The sequence below is a fragment of the Chaetodon auriga genome, chromosome 4 (assembly GCF_051107435.1).
Source record: "Chaetodon auriga isolate fChaAug3 chromosome 4, fChaAug3.hap1, whole genome shotgun sequence".
NCBI classification, from domain to species: Eukaryota; Metazoa; Chordata; class Actinopteri; order Chaetodontiformes; family Chaetodontidae; genus Chaetodon; species Chaetodon auriga.
Window position 1 is genome coordinate 6,315,774 of NC_135077.1, and position 24,727 is coordinate 6,340,500.

Genomic DNA, 24,727 nt, shown 5'->3' on the forward strand with positions numbered 1-24,727 from the left:
CACACACACACACACACACAGCAAACTTAATACAACACTGAACAGACAAGACCGGCTTTAGTATCAAAGGACATTACTCAACAATATAATCTGAAGGACAGTACTAAACCCTGGGATGATTGGAAAATAGCAAATAATAACTTTGGAGGTTTGCTGCTGTGTGTGTGTGGCAGTGTCACTTCAACAGACCCTAGATTGTTATGGGACCAACACACTCTTTCAGATATACGGGTTCTCACGGTGTGTACTTTGTGCTTTGATTATGCAACTATGAAGGTTAACATGACGGAGTTGATGTGTTCAGGAGAAATATACACAGATTTCCTCTTTCCAATCAGGGCTTGGCAAGTTTCAGGGGGGCAAAAAAACCCAGTGGCACAATCTTATGTTATTAGCATTCAGAAATGATGCAGAGTGAAAAACTGCTAAATCAGGCGCCACTGAGATCAAGCAGCTAGTAGCAGTATTAATACTTACAAGGATTCCTGCAGTACACATGTGCAACACAGCTTGAATCTAACTGGGCCTGACAATACTGATATACTCAGGCTGTGCAAGGGCTCATGTTCATATGAATGCTGCACATTTGGGGCAGACTCAGGTCTTACAGCATTGCTTTAAAGACGATAAATCGATGCCAGTGCATCCCAATAATTCTGTCCTTGCCTCTCCTCTTGTACCCCTCCCTCCAGTTAAACAAATAGTCTGTGCGTTTTCTTTTTACATTACGTAAGAGTCATGTCATGTCCCTGTCTGTCCTCTGAGAGGAGTCCAAAGAATCAGAGTCTGTGCCACAGTAAACAATACTGTGCCGCAACAGCACTGCTGCAACTGTGTAAGCATGACAGAGCGAGGCTGCACAGAGTCGGCTGTAAGACGCTATTAAACACACGTTTCAGACACTCTAAACTCGAGTTATCGAACATGTTGGTGAGCAAAAATATTTGTGCGCAGAGTGTCCAGAACATTGGAAACCTCCATTCAATGAGTGTTGGAACGTACACTGAGTGACTTGATTAGTGTTAATCACATGTGAACCTGTGGCACAGAACTTGTGTAGATGGGAAACCAGACTGGAACCATTGTAAGTATGTGCACACAGTGCCAGCGGTGAACTGCAGCACTGGTTCCTGTATGAAAACCTCACGTGGATCTGCAGGGCTGGTTTTCACACTTAACTTTCCCCTTCCACAGCTGTCACGTCGAAGGAAGATGAAGTCATATTTTTCATTGCTCAACTTGTAGTTATGAAGTTATGTCTGGCCCTGAATACTTGCCACTGCTGCCTTAGCTCCTTTCCTCACCCGCTCCCCCCCTCCCAATCTCTTTAGCTGCTGAAATCATCCAGAAAGAATGCCTTGCCTTGGTAGAACAAATGATTGGGAGAGCAAGAGAAAGACAGAGGAGGAGAAGAAAAGTAACAGAGACAAAGTTTTTTGTGGTGTTGTGAAGGTCTTTCTGTTCTGCTTTTCCCTGGAAACTGTTAAGAAGTTCCGAGTACTGGTTCTGTTCTGCCCTGGGCCCTTTTCTGGTGCACATCGTAAATAAGGTGGAAAAAATGCCAGTAAAAATGCAAAGATCTGTGCTTTGTGAGCTTTTGTTTTCAGAGCTTGCATGTCATCATGTGATGCTTTGAATGCCAGATGATGAATTTTAAGAACACACTGTCAATGCACATTACACTAATTCATGGTAAATTCTGTGTTATGCATTCATTTATGTGCATGCGTTTGCAGCTGTGCTCAAATGCCCTTCAACCGTCAACCAAGTGTTCTCTTTCATGGTTTGACGAGTATCAAGACTATTTTTCTGGCTGAACATGTGCACTCCTCCTAATTCAAACACAGCTTCAAGGTCATGATGGTCCATGATCTACAAACATAAAGAAAAGTTCTGTTTGTGTTCTTCTTGCAGTTTTCCAAACAACAATAGGCTACTATAACAAGTGCATTGCTCACGTCCTCTATTCGGGTGTGCAGTTGTTTGCTTTTTTTTTGTTACCTCAAATATCTCCTCACGGCAGACCTCGATGCGGCAGTGGCCAGCCTGGGGTTGTTGCTGAGAAAGTTCCTGCCGCAGGATCTTCAACTTCTGCACCAGGTCTCTCTTGTATTTGGGCACTGTTAGGCACTCAGCCTCTTCAGGCAGCTGGGCTGGGGACAGAGGTTGCTGAGGTGCCCCAGGAACACCCTGGTCCTTCAACTGAGTCGGATGACTGGCGGGACAATGCGGTTGAAGGAGAGATGGAAGATGAACAGTACACACGTCAGTATGATACAGCATTCCTTTAAACAGCAGCATTAAACAGTCTGTCCTGAGGTGCTCTTTCCCAGTTTCCATTTGGTGGCTTGCAGCTGTCACATGGTCATAGTCATATTATGATTTTTCTTGTGCATTGCTTTGACTTCAGTGGAGGAAACAGATTTACACAAAGATAGAAGAAAGAGGGACATGTCCTGTAGGGAATTCCCCAGCCTCTCCATCTCAAATATCCACTAACCACAGAACGAGGGAGTTTTGTAAGAAATTCCCTCTCTACCCTCACCCTCCTCACTCCTCTCAAAGCAAAGAGCACTAAACAGAGCCCTAAGCCCTGAGTAAATCTGATCCAGACCTGTGGACAGGCTGGGCCTTTGACCAGACATTTGGTAAATATCACCACCAGGAATAACAAGGAGAAAGAGATAAACCCTAAGTAAGCAGAGAGAAAGAGATACGCACAGAGGAAAAGAGAGAAAGAGGGGACGAAATATACAAAGGAGAGTAGTGTAAGAGTAGCTGGCGCCTCTGGCTAACTAGGCTGAACAGATAAGTTGGTGTGCTCTCTTTGCCCTCCTCCATAACACATTTCATCTTCAAGTCTAACACCTCCTCTTTTAAAAGGGTATAGTATGCAGGGTTTTCTTAAAAACCATGTATAGACTCACACAACAGCAGTCCCTCTCAATCATCACTTATGACCCACTAGCAGTGTGTGGCAATGTATTTTCTCTCTACCGGGCTGCAACCTTTGAACTTGACAAAAAGGTATCAACCAGGTGCCAGATCATACAATTACAATTAGTCATTTGGCAGATGCTTTTATCCAAAGCGACGTACATATGAATTCATACACCGATGACACAGCATCGGAGGCAGTTTTTGGGGTTCAGTATCTTGCCAAAGGATACTTCGACATGGACTGCCGAGGCCAGGTATTGAACCACTGACCTCCTGACCTCCTCTGTAGACGACCACTCTACCGCCTAAGCCACAGCCAGAAATAAGCAGCATGCATACAAGAGGAAGCGACGAAAATGGCCCCCTGCCAATCAATGCAAGTAACTTCATGCACTGAAAAAATAACCTTTGAGATTTGCATGGCTGAGTTTGAGCTTTGAATCATTCTGTCTAACACACAAGACACAGACTCAGTGCTAGTGGTAGTTTTGTAAACTTATCCACATGATGCTGCAGGTGGCACACTGGGCGGCGTGCCTTCTGGCATCTGCAGTCAGGGCAGGGGCAGTGCACTTCTGGTGGCATTGAGCCAGAGAGGAAGGGCCAATTTGAATGCTGCGTTTACAAATAGAAAACCATAAAACCTGCATAGTCTACCTTTAATAATTGCAACTCCCACTAAATCATTACTCCAGCTCTCACATCTTTACCTCCCGTCTCAAGCATAAAGAAGCAGACAGCCAGGGTTACCTCCCAGTAGGTACCCCTGCCCTCCACCAACCACCACTGGAACTTCCATCATCTGACCACTGGAGCTGCCACCCTTCCTCATAATTTGAGGTGGAGGGAAAGAAAACACGAACATTCCTGTAAATTTCCCGTTGTGTCGACTGCTAAATTCCAGTCACTGCGCTGCTTTCATGTTTGCCTGACCTGAAGCGAGGCCTCGTTTTTTGTTTGAGGACAACAAGGGTAAATGTGGGAAAGTGTGTGAGCAGGGAAGCACGCCTGTTGCAAAGTGGACCAGGGACCTGAAATCGAAGAACTTATCTCCAGACCTTTATTCCCCTTTTGCTCTCTTCCCATTCAGTGTCTGTATATTCCAAAAAAGATGAGACAATGATAAAATACACTTTTGGCAAAGGTGAGCCATGGTCAGTGTTCTAGCCCTGGCCTCCTCCAGCCCTCATTGTGGTGTTGGTGGTGGGATGCCTGGGTGGGCCTCAGAAAAACATAATCCATCTCTCCCTTCAACAGGACAGCAGCCCTCATTTTCCTGTGAAGAGACGCTGAGCCAGCAGAGGACTTCTTTAAAAGAAGCTACTGTCCTCCGCTGGGAGCGGAGTGTCAAAGCTGCTGTTGGCCAAACAAAGACGGCACGCCAAGAGGCCTGAACTGGTATATAAAAAGGAGGCAGAGACCGTCTAAGGTAGCAGCACATAGCCACCCACTTATTCCGACACTGGTTGCACACTTGGGTTCTCTGGTTCAGTGGGTTGAAAAAGGCCTCATCTATTTGGGCTTTCCAAACTAAACGGGTGCAGTGTTTCACCAGTCTATCCCTGTATAATCAAGTCTGCTGCTATTTATTTTATTGGCAGGCGCTGGGGCTCCTAGCATGTCAAAGAAAGGGTAAGACTGCAGTGGAGCAGTCCTGAAAACCACTTTAGGAAGGAGGAGGGGAAGAAAAGATGGCCTTAAAACAAAATAGAATGAGTTGCTTTTGGCTGGGAGGTTCAAGAACCATATAATAAAGCGTAATTTCAGCGCAGTCTTTTCTTTTTTCCTTCTGAGGGCACAGTGTAATTAAAAATACGTTTCGACATAGTTCATCGTCTCTGGTTTCCAAACGAGACAAGCTCCGCATATTTTATGGTAAATATAGAAAATACAAGCACAGCAAAGCTGAAAATCGGCCCGAGCAAAAAGAGAGAAATGGTTCCTATTGCTGTGACAGCTTGGGTGAAATACGACGAATGGGGAGAAATATAAACTTACAAATTCAATATTAGAGCCAGAGGATTTTATTATTGTTATTCCAAGGTGGAAGCAGAGGGAGGAAAAGAAACTGGAGAGGTTGAGAAATGAAGGAGTGGACATTTTCCAAAACTGGGTCACCTGCACCTGAACCTGCAGAGTCATGATAGGCCTCCATCCTCTTTCTGTGTTCACAGAGAGGCAGACTTGGCGAGAGTGTGTGCACGAGAGCGCAAAGGCTCCATGGTTGTGTGTCTAAGAGAAAGCACACTTGTTTCTTTTTCCCCAGCAGCTGGCACAGGTAGGTTGAAATTAGTGTTGAGTAGGTGTAGTGGTGTTAAAGCCACACCAGCCACCCCAACACACCCACTCTGCCCCCCCACCCAGCCCAGAGAATCAAAGGGTCCTTTATGAGTCGATCAGGTCTGAATATCAGCTGCTGCTTTGCTCTTTTACACTTGCTCAAGAAGCAGGAGAGCAGAGAGAGGTCATCCAAACTCTGCGCACGCACGCACACACACACACACACACACACGTGTGTGCATGTGTGTACAGAATTATTTACTTGAATAATATGTGTGTTTGCTAGTAAATGTGTAGCCTCTAACTTTCTTCATACCTACCCTGCTAGCACATCTGCACACTTCCGGTTTCAAAAATACAGGAAATGTCGGAAACCAGCTGCAGACTGCAGTGATGAGACAAAAACTACTGACAAAAACATGCTGCATTTGACGACACTTTGAGAATAACGAATGATTGCAAAGTGTTGCAAGTACAGAAAAAAAAAACAGATGTACTTTCTGCTTTGACTTTTCACCTCCCCATGAAATGTTTACCTCATGAACTTCATTGATTTTTGTAAGTACATGCTCATTCTGAATTTGATGCCAGTAACTTTCAAACAAAATACTGGGAAAGTTATGCAATGCTCAAAGTAGAATTACTGCCTTGTAGTTGTACGCCAACCAATCAAGTTGCAGCTTACATTTATGCCGTTTACGAGAATGGGACGTGCGTATAATGGAATCAGGGTTGTATACTGCAAATAAAATCTAAGTGATTTTGTAAGAGTGCAATTATTTTGATTATTTTTTCAACTAGCCAAAACCAGAAGGCCCTGTTCTCTCTTGTACTTCACAGTTAGCCGTTAATGTACCACATATGGACAGCTTTACCCTGCTATGTACACCTGTCAAGTGACACGGGGTGTGAAAAGTACAGTAGGTAAATGTCAAATACTGTATGCATTGTACATATATACATGTGGGATTTACGGTTAACCTGATAATTTGCATTTGTAGTTGTCTTTCACAGGTTAAATACACCAGACACCCATTACACACCAAATATAACATATAATCACCACTTCTTAAAACATCAGTGCAAATTTGATACAAATGTCGTCAAGATTTATAACCTGGTTGGGAAAATACCCGCTGATGCCCACTAAACCTAAATCCAGCAGCAACTAAAAATACCTTCAGCAAACACTGATGTAATCTTTCAGACATATACTGTGTGTTGGTGTGAAGGAGGGAGCCAAGTATGTGAGAGACAGTGTGGCAGACCACAGTCATGTAGCTGTGTCTGACTGTCTGACAATTCAAGGCCTTCACCACTCTAAGGTTGACAGCAACAGGGCTGTCTGAGTCACATTTAAACCAAGATGTGCGCTGAGGTGCAAATTGCAGACTCTCAATGTTGTAATGTCAAATCTGTTGCACGCCATCTAATCTCGCAGACAAAACACAAACTGTTTCTACAGATGGGGGGGTAGGAGGTACACCCACTAAACAAAATGGGTAAAGATATGCGAGGTTAAACAACCAGTTGTAGCCAACAAAAATGAGTCTGCAGTGTTTGTTAGCAGGATAATGAGGAAAAAATTGCCTTCAAAGTTATTTAAAAAATTGCATTTCAAGTAAATACAGCACAACTGTGTTGCCAAATTTGATATCTGATTCTTTTTTGACGCTGCTGCAGTCAAACAAATACATGCTACAGGTTTCACAGGTAGAATAACAATGGTTAAAGCAAAACTAGGGAAGTTTTAAATTGATTTAATTAAAATGCCTGATTTAAACATCAGGAGGTAGTGACAACACTATATTGACAAAAGAAGAGGCACACTTGGCCCCAAAGCTCAGTCAACCATCCTGTCTGACGACTCAGCACCGAGCAGTTTCCTCTGACAGAAACAGACTTTCATTATTTTATTGGCGCATTCAGTCTCTTTTCAAGTCGAGGCCGACAGCGTGGCTTACAGACGGCTTCTATTTCAAGTCAACACAATTCTTTTTTCAGTCTCTCTCCTGACTTAATCAAAGCAAGTCTCTCCCCTGTAGATGTTAAATTTGTTTTGACTGACCGACCGATCTCCGTTTTCTCCTCTGCCAACTGCTGTATTTTATTCTTTTCATTTCATTTTGTGTCTTTCTGCCAGAAAAAACAAGAGCATTAAAAAGAGAAAGAAGCACCCCAACAATAATGAAAACATATTCCAGTGACACAACAGCTCAGAGCTTTTCTTATCACTGTGCAAGAGAATTTTTCCTTTGCAGTCTTTCTGCAGTATGCATACTTTTCTTTACAACTCATTTCCAGCGAAAAAAAAAAAAATCAATCTATCTACTATCTATCTATCAACTATGTACATATCTGAGGAAAAACAAATATGCACTTTTGATTAAACCCCACACACTGGCACAAGGCAACATGCACTGAGCTGGTCCTGACATGCACAGCCCTCTACAATCACCACCTTCAATCTCCCTTTATGGAAACAGGTCAATGCAGCGCTGCATTATAGCAGGGTCATGGTGTGCGTGCCTGTGCATGTGTGTGTGTGTGTGTGTGTGTGTGTGAATGAGTGTGTAGTGGACCTATGTGGATGTTAAGTGAAATATTCTTACATCCTGGCGCTGATAAAAGACAAATGTCCTGACAGTGAGCAAGCAGAGAGGCTGATAACTTTAACAGTTTTTGGAGCCCGGCAGAGGGAGGGGGAGCAGAGGAGAGAGAATGAGTGAGGACTGGGGACAGAGGAGATGACAGGAGGGGGGAGGTGTAGAGAAGAGAGGATAAAAAGGAATGAGCAAGGACAGGAGGAAAGATGAGAGACATAAAGGTAGAAAGTATGGAAGTGCTTTGACTAGTTGCATTGGTTTATCTTTATATAACAGAGGCCTGAGAGGAAGGTATAACAAGGTTATCAGTCAACTGTTCAGACCTCCACACACTGGCTATGTACATGTGCAGAACATATAAACAGATTGTTGTCTCCTCCATTGATCTCCCCAAGAGGCCTCTGTACCTCTGCTTGCTGTTGTTGTTGTTTATGGGCCTGCCGTCAGTCACTCCGGGTGTTTAGAGTTGAGCTTCTCACCCAGTAAACAATCCAACATTACGTATGTCTGTGTAGTGCACCCAATAAAATTTAGTTTATCAGAGCCAAAGCTGAGAAGAGGCTTATATTGAAGAAACTGTTTTCAGACATCTACACATAGATTCTAGTCTTTTCTTTCTCCACCTGATTTCATGTCAAAAGAGAAGCATTTGGGCGAAGTCATGTTGGCAGTTGGCAACTGCACATTGGTCAAGATTACTATTTAAGTTTGAGCTAATTTACCTTTACAGTTGCCATGTTATACTCTTTAAACTTCTCACGATGAAATAACTAATAAAATGATTTCTTGACCAAATGTCAAGTTCTACTTTTACACTCTTAGAAACACAGTTGATTTGGCAGATTGCCTTACAGCCAAAATAAAATGTGCTGTGTATAGAGGGCGCTTTAATTTAGTCTTCCATGTATCACAGAAAGCTGCATTGGAAAGTAGCTTGTAAACTTTGACCTTTTCCAAATTCTAAAACTTCGTCTAAAATCCCTCAGATCTCTCCTAATACAGAGTCAGACAAGCAGTAAATGATGCTGACTGGATAACATAGCTGAGTTTCAACTCACAACCAGAGGCTGTTCTACCACATATGGATACTATTTGACCAAATGACCAGATGTTGATTTCCCAAACATGTCTATCGTGCCAGCTCCTGCTATTGAAAACGGACTAAGAATTTGTACAAAAAAAAAAGCCAAGGGGAAAAATCTCCACATCTCTCTGTGTTCCTGCCTTTCTTGCCTCACACACCGGCAGGTGGAAAGCACAGGAAGCTTCCTGACAGCAAAAATACCTGAAGAACAATCATAGAATTCAGTTCATTATATAAGTGATTCATGTAACTCTTGGGTCCTCCAACACGGACATCATGACTTTGCTAGTTTATGAGATAATACACTGCTAACATACAGAATCTAGCTCATTTGTGCTTGGCGATGATATGAGAACTGGTGCTAAGCCATCAGCTGCTGTGCTAACACATGTTTAGTATTATTTTCCCGAGTGGGGTCAGCTTCACCAGGCATCTCTGCTGGCTTAGCTGCCTACGAGCTGATCTTCAGCGGAGGCAGACTGCTGACAGACAGCACAAACACACTGAAAGATGAACTGATAGGCCCTGATGCGGACAGCCAGCCTGTGTGCGTGTGTGTGTGTGTGTGTGTTGAACTTGAATGACATCCACATGAAAGTCAACACTGAGAAAGGTTGTGCACGTATATACATAAACACACCAAGACTGGACATTCCCCTGTGGAAAAGCATCACAGTCAGCATTTTCTCTCATGATAATGGAAGTGTGTGTGCGTGTGTGTGTGTGTGTGTGTGTGTGTGTGTGTGTGTGTGTGTTTGTGTGTGAAGCTTTGAGTGACTGGCTGCTGAAACAGCTTTATGCAAACAGCTGGGGTGAGTGTATGAAAATGTCCATCCACCTAAATGTGCCAACCACTTTGTGACTGCATTGTTTGCTTGCCATTAGACTATCAGCTAGTGTGTGTATGCATACAGAGCTAATTATTTGCATGCAAGTATGTGAACGCAGATGTATTTCTGCATGAATGTCAGTGTGACTGTGTGTGTGTGTGTGTGTGTGTGTGTGTGTGTGTGGGTGGGTGGGTGGGTTACCTGAGGTTAGTGTTTTGGCTGTCCATGGCCACACGGGAACCATTTGGACTTGGGCTGGAGGAGAAAACAGTAGGAGAGAAGGCAGGAAGAGACACAGAAAGACAAAGGGGGAGAAATTGGCATAAAAAGAGAATGTAAGTGTCACAGAGAGGAGAATTGGAGCATTGAAAACAACAAGGGACGGGATTAAAAAAGGAACAGTGAGACAGGACAGACAGGACACAGAAAGAGAGCAATACAGAGGAGACAAGTAAAAGGATACAGAGAAAGAGAATTGAGTTACATTTAAAAAAAAAGAGAAACAAGAGTAAAGGAAGAAGCAGAGGAAGGAGACATAAAAAATACAGAGGGAGTCAGTGAGAAAGACAGCAAGAGGAGGATGGGAAAAGACCATTGACAGAGACACAGGGCAGTCAGAGGGCAGAGGAAAGGACGAGAAGAGGTGAACACAAATAGCCAAGGCAGCCGTCATCTCACAGCAGACATATTCACTGCTGGTCTATTCATGACTGTAGTGTATATCACAGCTTCCTACAGTTTCCCCCTCTCTCCAGGTTACTGGGCATCCCCAGACAGGAGTCTTCAGATCCATTTCCAGGACGGATAGTTAAAAACACCACGCCGCTAATGACCCTCAGCAGAAAACATGAACAGAGCAGAGAGTGGCTCTGAAACTAACTCAAGAGCGACAGAACAGTTGAACAATGAGTAGAGACAAAATATTGGACGGGTTTTAAACCCTTAACATATCACAGATGCATCAAATGGGCACATTAGTTCATGTCTTTATATCTGGTATTTTTATGAGTACATGGCTTCAAAGCCAACCAATGTAATGTCTCTGAATATCCTTGAATATGATGTCCAGTGGGAGACAGATTAATTGGGCCGATATCTGGAATTTTGAGATAATCGGCCAATGCCTGTGCTCACAAGGCTGATTTAACGAAAAACGTCTGCAGACACATCAGAGACGATGCACATTTTTGATTTTCAAATATTTCCCTGTGTTCATATGAATAAAGCATTAGTGTTAAATCAAAGTTCATTGGGACCAAAAACAAAGAGATGCTGCTGGGTGCCACTATGTGCACTTACATTGTGCAATTTTTATCTATTTATAATATAATTTACACTTTTTTGTTCTCTCGCACATCTACTTAAATGTTCATTTATGTTCATCAACTGTGTCTCCTTTGCTGTTATCATTAAATTGTTATATTTTATCAGATGCAAAAAAACCCCAACATGATATCAGCATTACATATTGGCCACAAACCGCCCTGCTCTCCAAACATTGGCATCAGCCATTGAAAAACCCCATATCGGTCGACCACTAATCCGACCCTCGCTGACGCTCAAATGATTGATACACTTACTTGAGTACTAGATGCAGGTTAGCAGATAGTCGAGGGTCTGTGAACTGTGTTGTTCGATTGTTGTGGTCGACAAAGTAGACGCGGCCAGTGGCTGTGTTTCTGATCTCCCAGCCAGGTGGCAGTGGGCCCAGCTCCTCGCAGTTCACATTGCTTAGGTCCCTGAAAAAAAACAAAAAACAAAAAGACAAATTTAATGTTAATCATATTATATGATTGGCTGGCCTCAAACCTGATGCATTGTTAGCTGCTTCTCTAAAGTTCAAAGAAAGTAGTAGTAGTAAGTAATCGCTTTTAAACATGAAAAATATAATAAAACTGACCATCTGTTCAATAAATGTTTTATTTTTAATGACTATTTATGTAATAACTGTAAATAAATGTTATCTTTTTGATAACAAATGTAGTGATGGTGCTGGTGCAAGTGATGAAATATGGGTTGGCGTCAACGTTTACGTGGGATTTCCTTTGAAGTAGGTTCAGAACACTGGACCAGAGCTCTGAACAGACCCAAGAGCATCAATGACATTAACATCGCCATTATCCTTCTGACAAAGTACCTGCTCTAATTTCTTGATCCTTCTGTCCTGTACGATGACATTCCCGTCAGCGGAACCATAAGCTCTGATCTGGGACAACGTCGTAGGAGGACGTTCTTTGTCCTTGTGTGAAGTGAGGACACGCCACTCAGGGACAAAGCACATGCCTCATCACAACATACTGGGTCATTTTAGCAGATCTATCCAAAATGACCAAACCCAGAGGTTGCTGCTGTGAGTTGGACACTAAATGCATGCGCTTCGCTGCTGAGTAGCAGCTTCATGGAGACATGGCCAAAAATGTAACGCAATAGCACTCAGTGCAATCTCTAGTGAATTACCTAGTGGACTATTGAGAGTTGGTGAAACAGTTTGATTGAATGCAGACCCACTGGCTGTGGTGTGTTCAGCTCAACATCTGTCCAAAAATGTTCTAGTAACTCAACATCGGACTCGGAGGCCATTAGTTTGGCTGACCCTGACTTGAGCCTGAAATTTGACCCATAAGACTGTTTTTGAACACAAGCCTGCGCAATTACATGAGAAATTAAGTGAGGTCCAATTTGGTTGTGTCGGGTTTGGGAATATATGTCAGGTTTATATTAGGATTTAAAAAAAACACACCAGCACTGCAGCACTTATCACGTGTTTCAGTCAATTTACTGTTGAGATAATTATGCTCATATCAATAGCATTAAGTTACATTTATCAAAAGGAACATATGAAGTGTTTTACAATTTGATAAAAATCTAGACAGTAGAAACATGAACACAAAGCAGTTACCTGGGCACCCGGGGGTCATGCCAGGTGCTGACTCCTGTCTGTGTGTGGAGGAAGTAGACCTGACCCTGCTGAGTTGTTCTTTGCTCTGAAACAGAGAGGAAAAAAAAACTGATTGGAGCCAATATGTCAAAAATGGAAAAGCAGCACTGGAACAAGCTTGAAAGCTGTGATCTAGTCCTGGTGGGTACAAGCATGGATCATGAGTTTGTTTATTTTGGACAAGGGGAAGTCTGCTTATAATTGATGTGACAGGCAAACTGCAGGGACAGGAGTTTCTCAAGGTGTGCGCCAATGTAATCAATTAGTTCCTCTCCAGCCTCCAGTAGGCCTATCCCAAGAGGATGGGGTGTGTGTGTGTGTGTGTGTGTGTGTGTGTGTGTGTGTGTGTGTGTGTGTGTGTGTGTCTTCTATGAGTGTTTTCCCTTGCACAGACTTCCTCGATGCATCCTAGTTGCTTTGTTTTCTCTTAAAGGTTTGTGTGTGTGCTCTGAAAATCATCCTTTCCTATTAATATCAAAAACCAAAGGAAACGGAAAAGAAAATGCTGTCACTCATTCCAAACCCACAAATATAATATACTGTAAACAAATAAGGGAACTGAGGACACCAAAAAGAAACCAGAACACAACGGTTCATCATCATTGGCTCTTTGGTTCCATCCAGCTCATGGATGAATGGAGAGTGTGTGACTGTTGGCACAAAGTGTGTACGCTGCACGGGTGTGGTGTTCATGTGTGTATATTCACCCGCTAATCCATCACTACCCCCCCGCCACAACTTCCTACTGGCACAACTCATTTCCTACCCACCTCTCCCTCACTTTTTTCCCCGAACACACTCACTCTCATTCTCTCTCACACTCTCTCACCACACCCAGACCCTGGTTCAGAGGGTTCAGCTGAGGAAGAACGCTCACTAGCTGCTGGGCATCAGTGACTCATTTTGTCCGACCTTGGACAGCCTCAGTGGACACAGCAGGACATTTAAAGGGGGCACAGGTCCAACAATGCCATTCTAAATTGCTGGCGTACGGCACCACACTTAAAAGAATAATTTATTTTACAGACTCTGTGGGCATTGTGGGGTTCACTGTGGCTGAGTATGAAAAGTACATTTTTCTGAAAGAGCAAAAACAAAAAAAAACAAAAAACATTCAGATGTTGGAAAATGTACTTGTGTAGCTTCTGCATTACTTTCCCAATGCATTTGCATGTTGCAAGTCAGGCCAGCTGAAGCATTACAGACATAAAATAAAATAGCCAACCATAAATGCTTTCTCTGAGCTAAACACCGAGCGATGAATGCTGCGATTTCCCTCCTTATACTGCTGTGGGAATATCAGCCTGTAAAGCCAAAACATTCCAACACTGGAAAGTGTTTGCAAACAGGAGAAGGGGGAAGAGAGGAGAGGAGAGGAGAGGAGAGGAGAGGAGAGGAGAGGAGAGGAGAGGAGAGGAGAGGATATTAACACAGTGCAAGTGTTGATTACAGTTGTCGTGATGTGGTGCCGTGGGAGGAGGGAGAGGGGAGGAGGAGGGGGTTTAGTAGAGAAAGTGTGAGTAATAGCCTCAGGACAGAGCTGGGAGACAGACAGAGAAAAGAAGAGGATATAAATTTCATTTAAACTTTATTCTCATCATTAAAAGAAAACTTGTATCACTGCCTCCAGGCTACAAACAAGGTATAGCTCGTGGAGCAGCTCACTATGTCTAGTGTATCCGTGTATCTTTTGAGGGTTAGGGCTGGGGCTTCACCTCAGCTTGCCTTTTTGATACTGACTATACAATTCAACATGTCTCCAGCTGACTTTCTAATGTAGCAGCCAGTTATAAAAGCACTTTCCCAGGTGTAAACCATTCCATGACTAGACACCTTGACCACATCTTATAATAACGTGTATACATCAACACTGATAATGCACTGGCAATCTTGGCAAGAAAGAATTAAATGAAGCATTTTCAGGTGACCTTGGTTTGATACTGAGTTTACACATTGTTCAACTGTGTTATGAACTGCATCCCCAACAGCCCATAATGAGAAATCATCTAAGCCTGTGTTAAAAACTAAAAGGGAAAGAAAAAAGAGGAAGAAAACAAGTGGCTCAGGGTTTTGGGACAGCTCTTACATTGTGACCTTGAAATACACAGTCCAATTGTGCTGTGCTTTTGTTATATACACATTTAATGTTCAATAGCTAGCATAAAACATCAGGACTGTCAGCCAGCAAACACAAGCACCGCAGTCAAAAAAAGCACTCCACAGTTTAGTAGCTACAGGATTTGATCACCTTTATAATCACATCACTCAGCATCAATGTTTGATGTCCTTACTGCTCGAAATGGAATTTTTAAATGGTAAGCAGTTAGCGAAGGGTGCATATGTGTGCGTGTGTGTGTGCGTGTGCGTGTGTGTGTGTGTGTGTGTGTGTGTGTGTGTGTGTGTGTGTTGCTGCTGCTGCTGTGTCTCTCACCATAACCCTCGGGCAGGTCAGGTGGTGTATGCAGGTGTGTTCGGCTCATGTAGTTACGGTGCCGCTGCGACCGAACCCGTCTCTCCTGGATCCTCTGCTCACCAGGCGGGCCACTGGCTTCCGCCCCATTAACAGGCGTCATCACTGGCGTGTTCTCATCCACCACACAGCTCAGTGGGCGCCCTGATGGGCTGGAGTACTCTGATGCTGGCCTGGGAAAGACAGGAGTGTGTAAATGTGTGCAGGCTCATGTATATGCAGGCCACAGTCTTCTTCGAGTGTAATCTTCAGCTTTTTCGTCTCATTTTCAAGTTAGAATTTCTAAATACATATTTACAATTACAAATAATTAACATATTCTTAAAGAGCATTTAGGCAGAACAATACTAACTTTCTTGCTGTGAACTAGATGAATAAAGGGGTTTATCAGGTTTTTTTTTTCTTGGTGTATAAGATTGTGTACCATGTATTCTTCTACTTGCAGAAACCTGCTTGTGGAGGGTGCAAAGAGGTGTGTTGGTGTGTGTTTTAGGTGCTGTAACACATGGGTATGCTATGGGTTAAGTCATGTTGTCGGTGTAGGTGGCTTATTTGCTCTTGTGATGTCTAGACATATACACAGGTATAGTGTAATTACTGGAAAACAGCTTGTGTTATGAGTCCTCGAGGAAAAAAACTTATTTCATGGTTATGGTTAAGATTAAAGTGATATGGAGGATTATGGGTTGCATAAAAGCCAAGTCCTACAGTAGAATCTTTTGTGCATTTGAGTTCTACTTAACTGCAGGACTTACAAACAGACATCTGATAAGCAGACACAAACAGAGACAGACTGGCTTACTGACACTTACTGTATCTATGTGTGTGTGTGTGTGTAGCATGTCTGACCACCGTCTGGGTCAGAGTTACTGACGCCTTGGCTATCTAAAACCTTGGACCCTTGTTTGTCAACCTACAACCCCCCCCCCATGCATGCACACACACACACACACACACACACACACACACACACACACACACACACACACACACACACACACACACACACACACACACTCTGCCTCCTTTCCATTTCCTCCTTCTCCCCCCTCACTTACGTCCCACCTCTTGCTCCACCGTCCCTGGTCTTTCCTTCACATTATATCACTCTTCTTTCCAGTGTCTCAGCCATTTTTCCCTTTCTACATCTCTCATGGACCATGTTACATTTGTCAACAGTAATGAGCAGTGACATGGGCCAGTGAAAAATTGGGAGGGTAGTAAAAACAACTACAGTCTGCTTAAGAAAAAAAAAAAAAAACTGCGACTGGAGAGTGGCAGACAAATTAAATTTGACATGGTATTCACTGTACCTGCTCCTCACTCACCTTATCCTCTCATTTCTTCCTCCAACACACTTCCTACATGCTCATCTTCCTCCTCAACTTACACATTTTCACTTTCCTGAATGACCTACCACTTAAACTTTTCTTCACCATTTCCTGGAGGCCTCCCTCGTTCTGTTATGCTGCCTGGGGGTTACTAGAAAGTGCTCTAAGAGTAGGTGAGGTACTGAAGGGGGTGGGGGTGGGGGGATGCTGTGCTATTTGTTTGCTTATTCTGGTAACGGCTCCACTGATATAGGCCAAGTCGGAAGGCGACAGTTGTTCCTGCATGAACAGGGGCCAAGTAAAACCTGTCTGCCTGAGTGGCTGGCTATTTTGATTTAGGGGTGTGTGTGAGTGTGTGTGTGTGTGTGTGTGTGTGTGTGTGTACGCAAGTTGCGGTGGGAGGCTGTGAAAATTGACAGCAATTCACTCACTACCGATATCTAACTGTTATTGTTGTGCTGAGACTAGGCCTGAGTGACTGGGGCTGAGGTCTTTTTTTTCTGAAAAGGAAGTGGGGAATAGCACAACCACTCAAATACAACCCCCACACAACCCTCCACACACACACACACACGCACACGCACGCACATGCACGCACATGCACGCACACGCACGCACGCACGCACACAAATAAAGTGTATTTTTGTAAAAGGTCAAGTTTGGTATGCATTACATTAGCATGACTGCTGTACATGAGATAGGCAGTAGAAGGATTAAGAATGATGTGATCCTAACATGGTTGGCATTTTAGAATATTATCCATTATTTGACGTTGTAGTTGAGGATGTGTGCAGTATGTGCACAGTATGTGCGCAGATGTACCTGGTAGGTCTCTCCCATTGTGTGGTACGTGTGATGTGGTTTAGGTACTGTATCCTTCCAGAAGCTGTTCTCCTCTCCTCCCAGCTGTTTCAAGACAAGAGTAAGACAAAGAGGTGAGACAACAGCACCACACACACACACTTTTGATGTCTCTATAAAACATGCTCATCAATGTTGTAACATTCATTTTATAAATAACATGAAGAAAGAGAATCACCAATGGACATGCAGTTTAACCCCCTAAATGCGTACTACTTTTTCAAGGATTGCACAGTAAAAACAGTTAAAAGAATTAATGAAAAAGTTCACATAGTTCAATCAATGAAGCTCTGGGAGTTCTGGAAAAATGGGAGACTTCAAGCAAAAGCAAAGCACTGTGTTGCTTAATAGTATAGTTAATTTTTGGAGGAAAGCATTTGATATTACTGACCCATCAGGTAAGTCATTGTCAAACAGGCGACTGCAGTCCACCACCGGCCCTCCTGTGCCAATGCGATCTCTGGACTGAAGACTTACTACACAGTTAACAAAGACAAGACAGATAGTAGATTAATAACATTTTCCTACCCATAGGGCTCAAATACTGACGAATATTTAGTACATTCTTTATTTTGCGTAAAGTTGCTATGGAGCTTGAAAATGAAAGACTTTGTTGGTAGGTAACAGATATTAAATATATTTGATAATGTCTATGTCTATGAGAATGTTTATATCTGAGAAAATCCCCTCTATGGCTCAGTGATTAGGTAATGAACTGAGTCAGAGTATTGATACAGAGGATGCAGCCTGGGTCAATTTGTGATTTCAACGCACTGCGACATCCAGATATTCACAACTCAGTTCAACCGTCCATCTCCTAATTTCAAATACTGAAAAATGTTTGGTATGAGAATAATAAATGAATCTGCCATTTGCAAAATAACTTAGCCATCCGTTTATATTTGGTATCAAGTAAACTGCAAGGGAGTTTGTTCCAACATCTTCCATTTATTAATTGGTTCAGTATTTTCAGACAGTAAATGCATGCAGCAAAGAATAATAATAATCATGCACTTTTGATACAATGGACTACAGAAGACTATATGCATATATGTTTGGCTGACATTACCATAAGAATGATAACGTTTTCTGTTGTCACATACAGTATGCAGCTCAAACTGAGCGTTTCTGTTTCTTACCGACTATTTGTCCTCTCACAGTATCATTGTCATTGGGGCCCAGCTTATTCAGATCCAGCCTTTGATCTGCAGGGAAAAAACAAGAATTTTCAGCATCTGCCTCCAAGCATAAGTATGAACACATCCAGGTGCAGCCGATGTGATTTCACACTGAGTAACTGGGCGTTGAGACTGAAAACATAACTGCAGAGAGCTGCGTTGTTGTGGGTATGTTGCTTCAGTGAGACAATGAAACACTATCCAGGAAGGCTGTATTGAGTAATAGATCTGTGGCTTTGAAGCTTATCAGATGCCACAAAGTGCACATTGGATTTATAATACAATGAGAGATGAGCGGTCATTTTTATCCTCCGTTGCGACAGTCACGAGGTAAACAGTGGACTCATCCTGTTAATGCAACAAAGTAATCTGCCAGGAACACGGACAACCTTGCTGTGTCAAGGTTGTGCCATTGAACGGAATGAGGAGGTTGTGTGTTGTATGCAGCGCTAATGACAGTCTGAATACAGTGTAACAGGTCCAAGGTGGGTGTATTGATAAACAGACTTCTCTTGCATACTTCAGGGGTGCGCTTCAGGCTTTAGTGTTCTGAATTGTTTAATTATCTATAAAACACGTTTACATATATTTTATACTGCTGCAAGTTGTTCAAGGAGGTTGGATAGTTCCGAAAATCAAGTAGTGCTATAACCAACAGGGACTAAGATGATCTGTACCTTTGGAACATGACTTTGTTTAAGACATCAATATTGTCAAATGGAGAAAAATGGAATGATTGAAAACACACAAATTAACCACCAATTACCAACAATTAATCCACATTGTTCAATAAATCTGCACAATCCATAAACACACAGGGCATCAACTGTTTTCTTATGCATGATTTAAACAGGATACCGAAGCAGACTGTCAAAACTGTAATATAATAAAATAAATGAGCATGCAAGTGTGCCTCTACGTGCAGTCTACTCTGCAGAAGAAATGCATCTGCAGCTTCATGCATTTTGTGTGAAAAGATTCAAATTTGGAGACACAAAATGTCACAAGTTTTGGTCACAAAATGTATCACCAGTCTTATTGTTTTTCGATAAGTAAGGACTCATTGTCTGTTCAGCACAGGATAGTCCTGCCAGACACAGACAGCACAGAAACACAATCCAGGAAGACTCTGAACAAGATCCAGACACAGATACATTCAGCAGGCTCCCCCCCGCCCCCTCACACACACACACAGACACACACTAAATCCCACAGGGAAAATTGTGCATGACCAGCCCGGCTGACCAACAGAAGAGATATCTATTGGTGCCCATTAACAAAGCAACTTGTGTCTATGTGTGTCTGCAGGGCCTTTGGCTTACTTGAATATAAAAAACTAAAATGTAATCAGACATAAAACAGGGTGTGAGTGTAGGGGAGGGGGGAGAGGGAGAGGAAGGGAAATATGCAGAGTGAGTGAAAGGGAGATAAAGAGATGCCCCAGTTCCACATGCACTAATACTAAAACCAAAGACAGACTGGATTTGCTGTGTCTTTGGTTTGCCTGCATGATTTTGTATGCACATAAAATAGTGTGTTTGTATGTATAGAGTAAGCAGATCTAAACAACCCCATACTGTAGCTTGTTACGAGTATGCGTGTGTGTGTGTGTGTGTGTGTGTGTGTGTGTGTGTGTGTGTGTGTGTGTGTGTGTGTGTGTGTGTGTGTGTGTGTGTGTGCGCGCGCGCGCACGTGTGCATCTGTTCCGGATACGTGTCTAGACTAAACAGCAATGGTCTAAGCCTTACATGGCTGGAATAGTAAGCAGATTTTTCTCTTAAATAAGAGAAGAGGGAAACAGAGAGACAGAACATTTACAGACCTTTAACCACAAGCCCTCACCACACCATACAATTCCTTAGAGCTGGGAAAAGTGTGTGATATGAAAGAAATACATGTGGACCAAAATAAGATGAGTGTGTTTAAGTATCGAATACTGAAGCTTATGCACGTCTGTTTCTACATGTATACGAGTATGTCTGTATGCATATCTAAAAACTGTATCGGCAGTGCTGCAATCAGTGAATATAAATAGCCATTACAACACCATAAATACGACACACAAATAAATACCAGACTTCAAAGCGAAGCAAACTAACATGTGTAGTCAGTGAAGTCATTTTGAAAAACGGGTGGTTGTGTGTGAGTTTATAGGTTCAGAAGTGGGGCAGGGGACTTGGAGGTTTCTGTCTGCGATGCTACAGGAAGTGGAGCTCAGTGTAGAGCCAGACTTGTAGTAAACTACACAATCATGCCAGATCCTTTTTTGGTTTGCAAGTATGTGTGTGTGTGTGTGTGTGTGTGTGTGTGTGTGTGTGTGTGTAAGAATGAAACAGTTTTGTGTGACTTCATGTTTGTGTTGGATGACACAGTGAGTTATGTCTATGAATATGATTTCTAGGAACCAAGGCAATTCCAGTAAAGAGGTGTGTGTGTGTGTGTGTGTGTGTGTGTGTGTGTGTGTGTGTGTGTGTGTGCTTATGTGTGTCTGTGTGTGTGTGTGTGTGCTTATGTGTGTCTGTGTGTGTGTTTGTGTTTTCGTGCTGGTCTCTGTCTGTGTGTGTTTTTATGTTTGTGTGTGTATGTGTGCATGCACATCTCAGGCAGACCACAGGCTGGGCACTGTTCATGTGTCTGCAGCACACAGGACAGGGACTATGGGATAATGTGCACACTGGTGTCTTGTCATGGATCATGTCTCCTTGTCTACTTCCTGTGGCTGCGATAAAGTATAATTTCTGCCATGTTGGCTATACAGTAAGTGGCTGGTCTGGAGCCTAACTGGAGCCTATACTGTCTGTTTCTGGAAGTTGTGGCTAAATCGAAGGGCAAGTCCTGAGGTACTCTGAGGGGTAAAAATATGGCACTGGGCTTCCATGGCCTTCACAGTCCCTTTTGTGGCAACAGTGAAGCTGTCGTGGTTTTTGGTGGATTAGGGGGTGAATTTTATGAACCGAGACTGACATTTAGGAGCAAACATAAAGGTTGGTGGAAGTTGGGGTTGCCTATTCTGAAGTTTTATGTGCAGTATTTAGCTTGACAATTCGGAGTTGGCGTAAGAGGCTGTTACATCTGGGCCAAACTACAACTACTTGCATTCATTGTATGTATCCAACTGTGCCTTTCGTTAAGAAAACATCCAACAAAATGGCAATAATATTCACACAAACAACTCCTAAAGTGGTTGTGGGGCATGACTTTGTGGAAAGGATGAATGGCCATAACAAAAAGGCCAGATACATGAAAAAAAAAGTGGTGGTTTGAGTACATCATTGTCTGTTTAAAACCGGTCAGGAAGATGGACTGAAGGAAAGGAAGAAAATGACTGGAAGGAATGTTAATTTTATGGTATGTACTACATTTAGGTGTCTTTGTGTCAGTATCAACTAACTGGTACTGCCAACAAGGCAGACGGGGCTAACGAGCAAGTGGCCACGGGTCTAAATCAGTTGGAAATCAAAGGGCATATCACAGGGGCAGCAGTCTGAAGCTATGCAGCCTTCTAACCATTTGAGAATGTGTGTGTCTGTGCAAAATCATTGCCATTCCTTCATATCCACATTAGCCTGGGATCAACTTTCTGGTCAATTGGGGATTATCACACAACTATCCCAAAACAGCATCCTTCTCCCTCTTTTGCATCTTGTGCCACAGTGACAATAAAAGCAGGACAATGCATCCTAGAAGATGTGCTATTTGTTCCCTTGACAGAACGTTGCATTGCTGTAAAATTAATTGTGGCCATTGATATAGTCTCAGGTGCCAGATGTCTGCAGCAGGCAATATTTCTGATATGTGCGGCCTAAAGGAGTTGCCTTTGTATTGTGCCCATAAATCATACGGCAATGACTGGCTGGCACAAAGGCAGGCTGCAAGCTGGGGAGGGGACAAGAACACTGTTGAAAGAGCTGCACATGTAACAGCAGGCTAGCTATCAAACCGCTGCAGCCAGATAAAAGAGAGGCACGGTTCCCTGACACGAAGACTGCGTCTGCTGTTGGAGACACTTGGTCTGGTCCACAAATTTGTCTGCCTGACTGAGTTCTGCGTGCAGGACGTGTGTGTGTGTGTATATATATATATGTGTGAAGAGAGGTTAGCATGACTCACCCAAGTGCTGTTTAGTTATTCATTTATTCTTTCTGTATTTCATGTGGAGCCGTCTAATCACCCTTCACTAAGAAGCCAGACTGGCATCTTGGGGTAAAGGCCACATAACAATACAAAGGAAGCTATGAGGATGAGGAGACCAGACTGGTGACTGGTTTTCAGTGTGTGTCCAAAGACACTGAGTATGCACTACACACAATCTGTACACAAAGAGGAACTTACAGCCAGTGTCTTTGAGTCGGTTGATGGCGTTGGACAGGAGGCGGACACAGCCCAGGAAACCTGCGCCCTGCTTTTTGTGGATCTTCTTGTGGTTCCATACGCTGATGGTGATTGAGTCTGCCTTTCCAATGTACCTGACAGGGGGAAGAGAGGGGGTGAGAGAAAACAGGTCAATTCGACAAAAAAGAGGAGTAGTTCATAATGCTGACAATATGTATAGAATTTCAAAGGGCCCATTGATGGTGTATGCTAGTGTGTATGTCCCAGGGGCCTCAGAGATCCAAGAGCAGAATAGGTTTTCATCAACCCACAGGGTACAAAAGACAGAAATTGAATTATAAGCTGCAACTCACAATTTTCTAAAACATTAACAAACACATTGACTAAAGACACAGACAAAGAAAACTAAAGCTTCTATTTTGTGTCTCTTCCAACTTCCTCTCCCTGACAGCAAGAGAACAATGCACAGCGTGTTTGCGGTGTGAACTTTCAGACTGCATAATGAGGCCGATTAGCTGATTTTATAGTAACTTGTGTGTTTATGCAGATATAGTGCAGCTGAGGCTAGTCTAGTTGTGGTTGACGAAGAGAGGAAGTCCCGCTGAAGTGTTCCACCACTGTCTGAGACGCAGACAGCTCTCACAGTAAACACACAGAGTTCAACATTCAAGTGCACGATCACACAATCACTGACACGTACATCAACATACACACAATTACAGCCTAGCTGCCAGCCCTGATGCCAACCTTTATATTACGCTGTGTATCACTAGCAAGGAGTGGGATTTCCCTATTAAACACATCAAAACATATAGGTTTGGACTGGAAAACTGCTGCACTGAAATCAAATTACAACCTGTGAGGGTTGTGGATCTTTAAGTGTCTGGTGATTCAGTCTCTGGTTCCTATTGGACAATCTAATCAGGATGCAGTCACTGATGTGAGCATCTTGGAACTTTCGCTCTTTCTCTCTTAGCAGATGCTGATGTGTCCAGGCCTGTTCTTTGTTGCACATGTTGATTATGATCTCATTCTAGCCATTTAACACTATTGGATGACAAATGGAGGAAAGCACACACATTCTGTGCAATGAAAGTTGAAATTTCCTTCTCCAATAAAGGTAAGTTAATTAAAAGCACCACTGGAGAAAAATTAATCTTGATAAAGACTTCTGCCACACTTTAATATGCGATGATACCGAACACTTTTTATTTGATTTGCGTTTCTAATCGAAGTAGTGCCATCGATTGATGAGATTAATTTGGACTGAGCTCATCCTTGACTTGGCCTTTTTTCAAATCTCAGACCAGCAGATGCACTAAGCATTGCACTGTTATGCTTCAGTTTGGATCTTTGCATTTTGTGTACTGTGGCGCAAGTCAAAATATCTCTCTAAGGACATTATAGTGTTCAACATTCAATGAGCTTTCCTTCACACAGTGTGGCTGTGAGAATAACAGGTCAGTGTGATGCAGAGGTGTGTTGTGCAAAGCACCAGCTTGGAGCAAAAAAAAAAAAAAAAAAAAAAAAAAACAGAACTAAAATAGCTGACGAGACACTGATTGAGTGTCTGAGGATAAGAGAGCAGGTAGAACAAAATGTTATTTCCTCACTCACAATAAGTGTGCCAAAAACAGTGTTAGGAAACCTTGTCTTCTCTTACATAACATTGTAGGTACTGAGGTAACTATTACAACATTGCTACTGACAGCTATCGTAACTCCAGTTTGATTAACTACTAAACGGTGGCAGTCAGGCACAGAGACAACACCATTAGAAACAATCTCTCTATCTCACACAGACACATTTCATTATCGTGGTTAGGGCAACAACAAAAATAAGGATTAGCTCTTCTAATCCTACAGACAACAACAGCG

General features: G+C 42.9%; 1 protein-coding gene across 1 annotated transcript in view; it reads right to left on the bottom strand.

The window, feature by feature from the left end:
• LOC143319249 (E3 ubiquitin-protein ligase SMURF2-like) overlaps positions 1 to 24,727 on the bottom strand; it is a 60,494-nt gene that overhangs the window by 7,551 nt on the left and 28,216 nt on the right. Inside the window, exons 4-12 of the mRNA XM_076728043.1 lie at positions 22,851 to 22,984; positions 18,480 to 18,545; positions 17,732 to 17,816; positions 17,302 to 17,385; positions 15,110 to 15,321; positions 12,640 to 12,724; positions 11,321 to 11,479; positions 9,942 to 9,995; positions 2,002 to 2,215 (exon numbers count right to left, since the gene is read on the bottom strand). Coding sequence (XP_076584158.1) covers positions 2,002 to 2,215; positions 9,942 to 9,995; positions 11,321 to 11,479; positions 12,640 to 12,724; positions 15,110 to 15,321; positions 17,302 to 17,385; positions 17,732 to 17,816; positions 18,480 to 18,545; positions 22,851 to 22,984 — 1,093 coding nt within the window. The remainder of the gene's footprint in view (positions 1 to 2,001; positions 2,216 to 9,941; positions 9,996 to 11,320; positions 11,480 to 12,639; positions 12,725 to 15,109; positions 15,322 to 17,301; positions 17,386 to 17,731; positions 17,817 to 18,479; positions 18,546 to 22,850; positions 22,985 to 24,727) is intronic.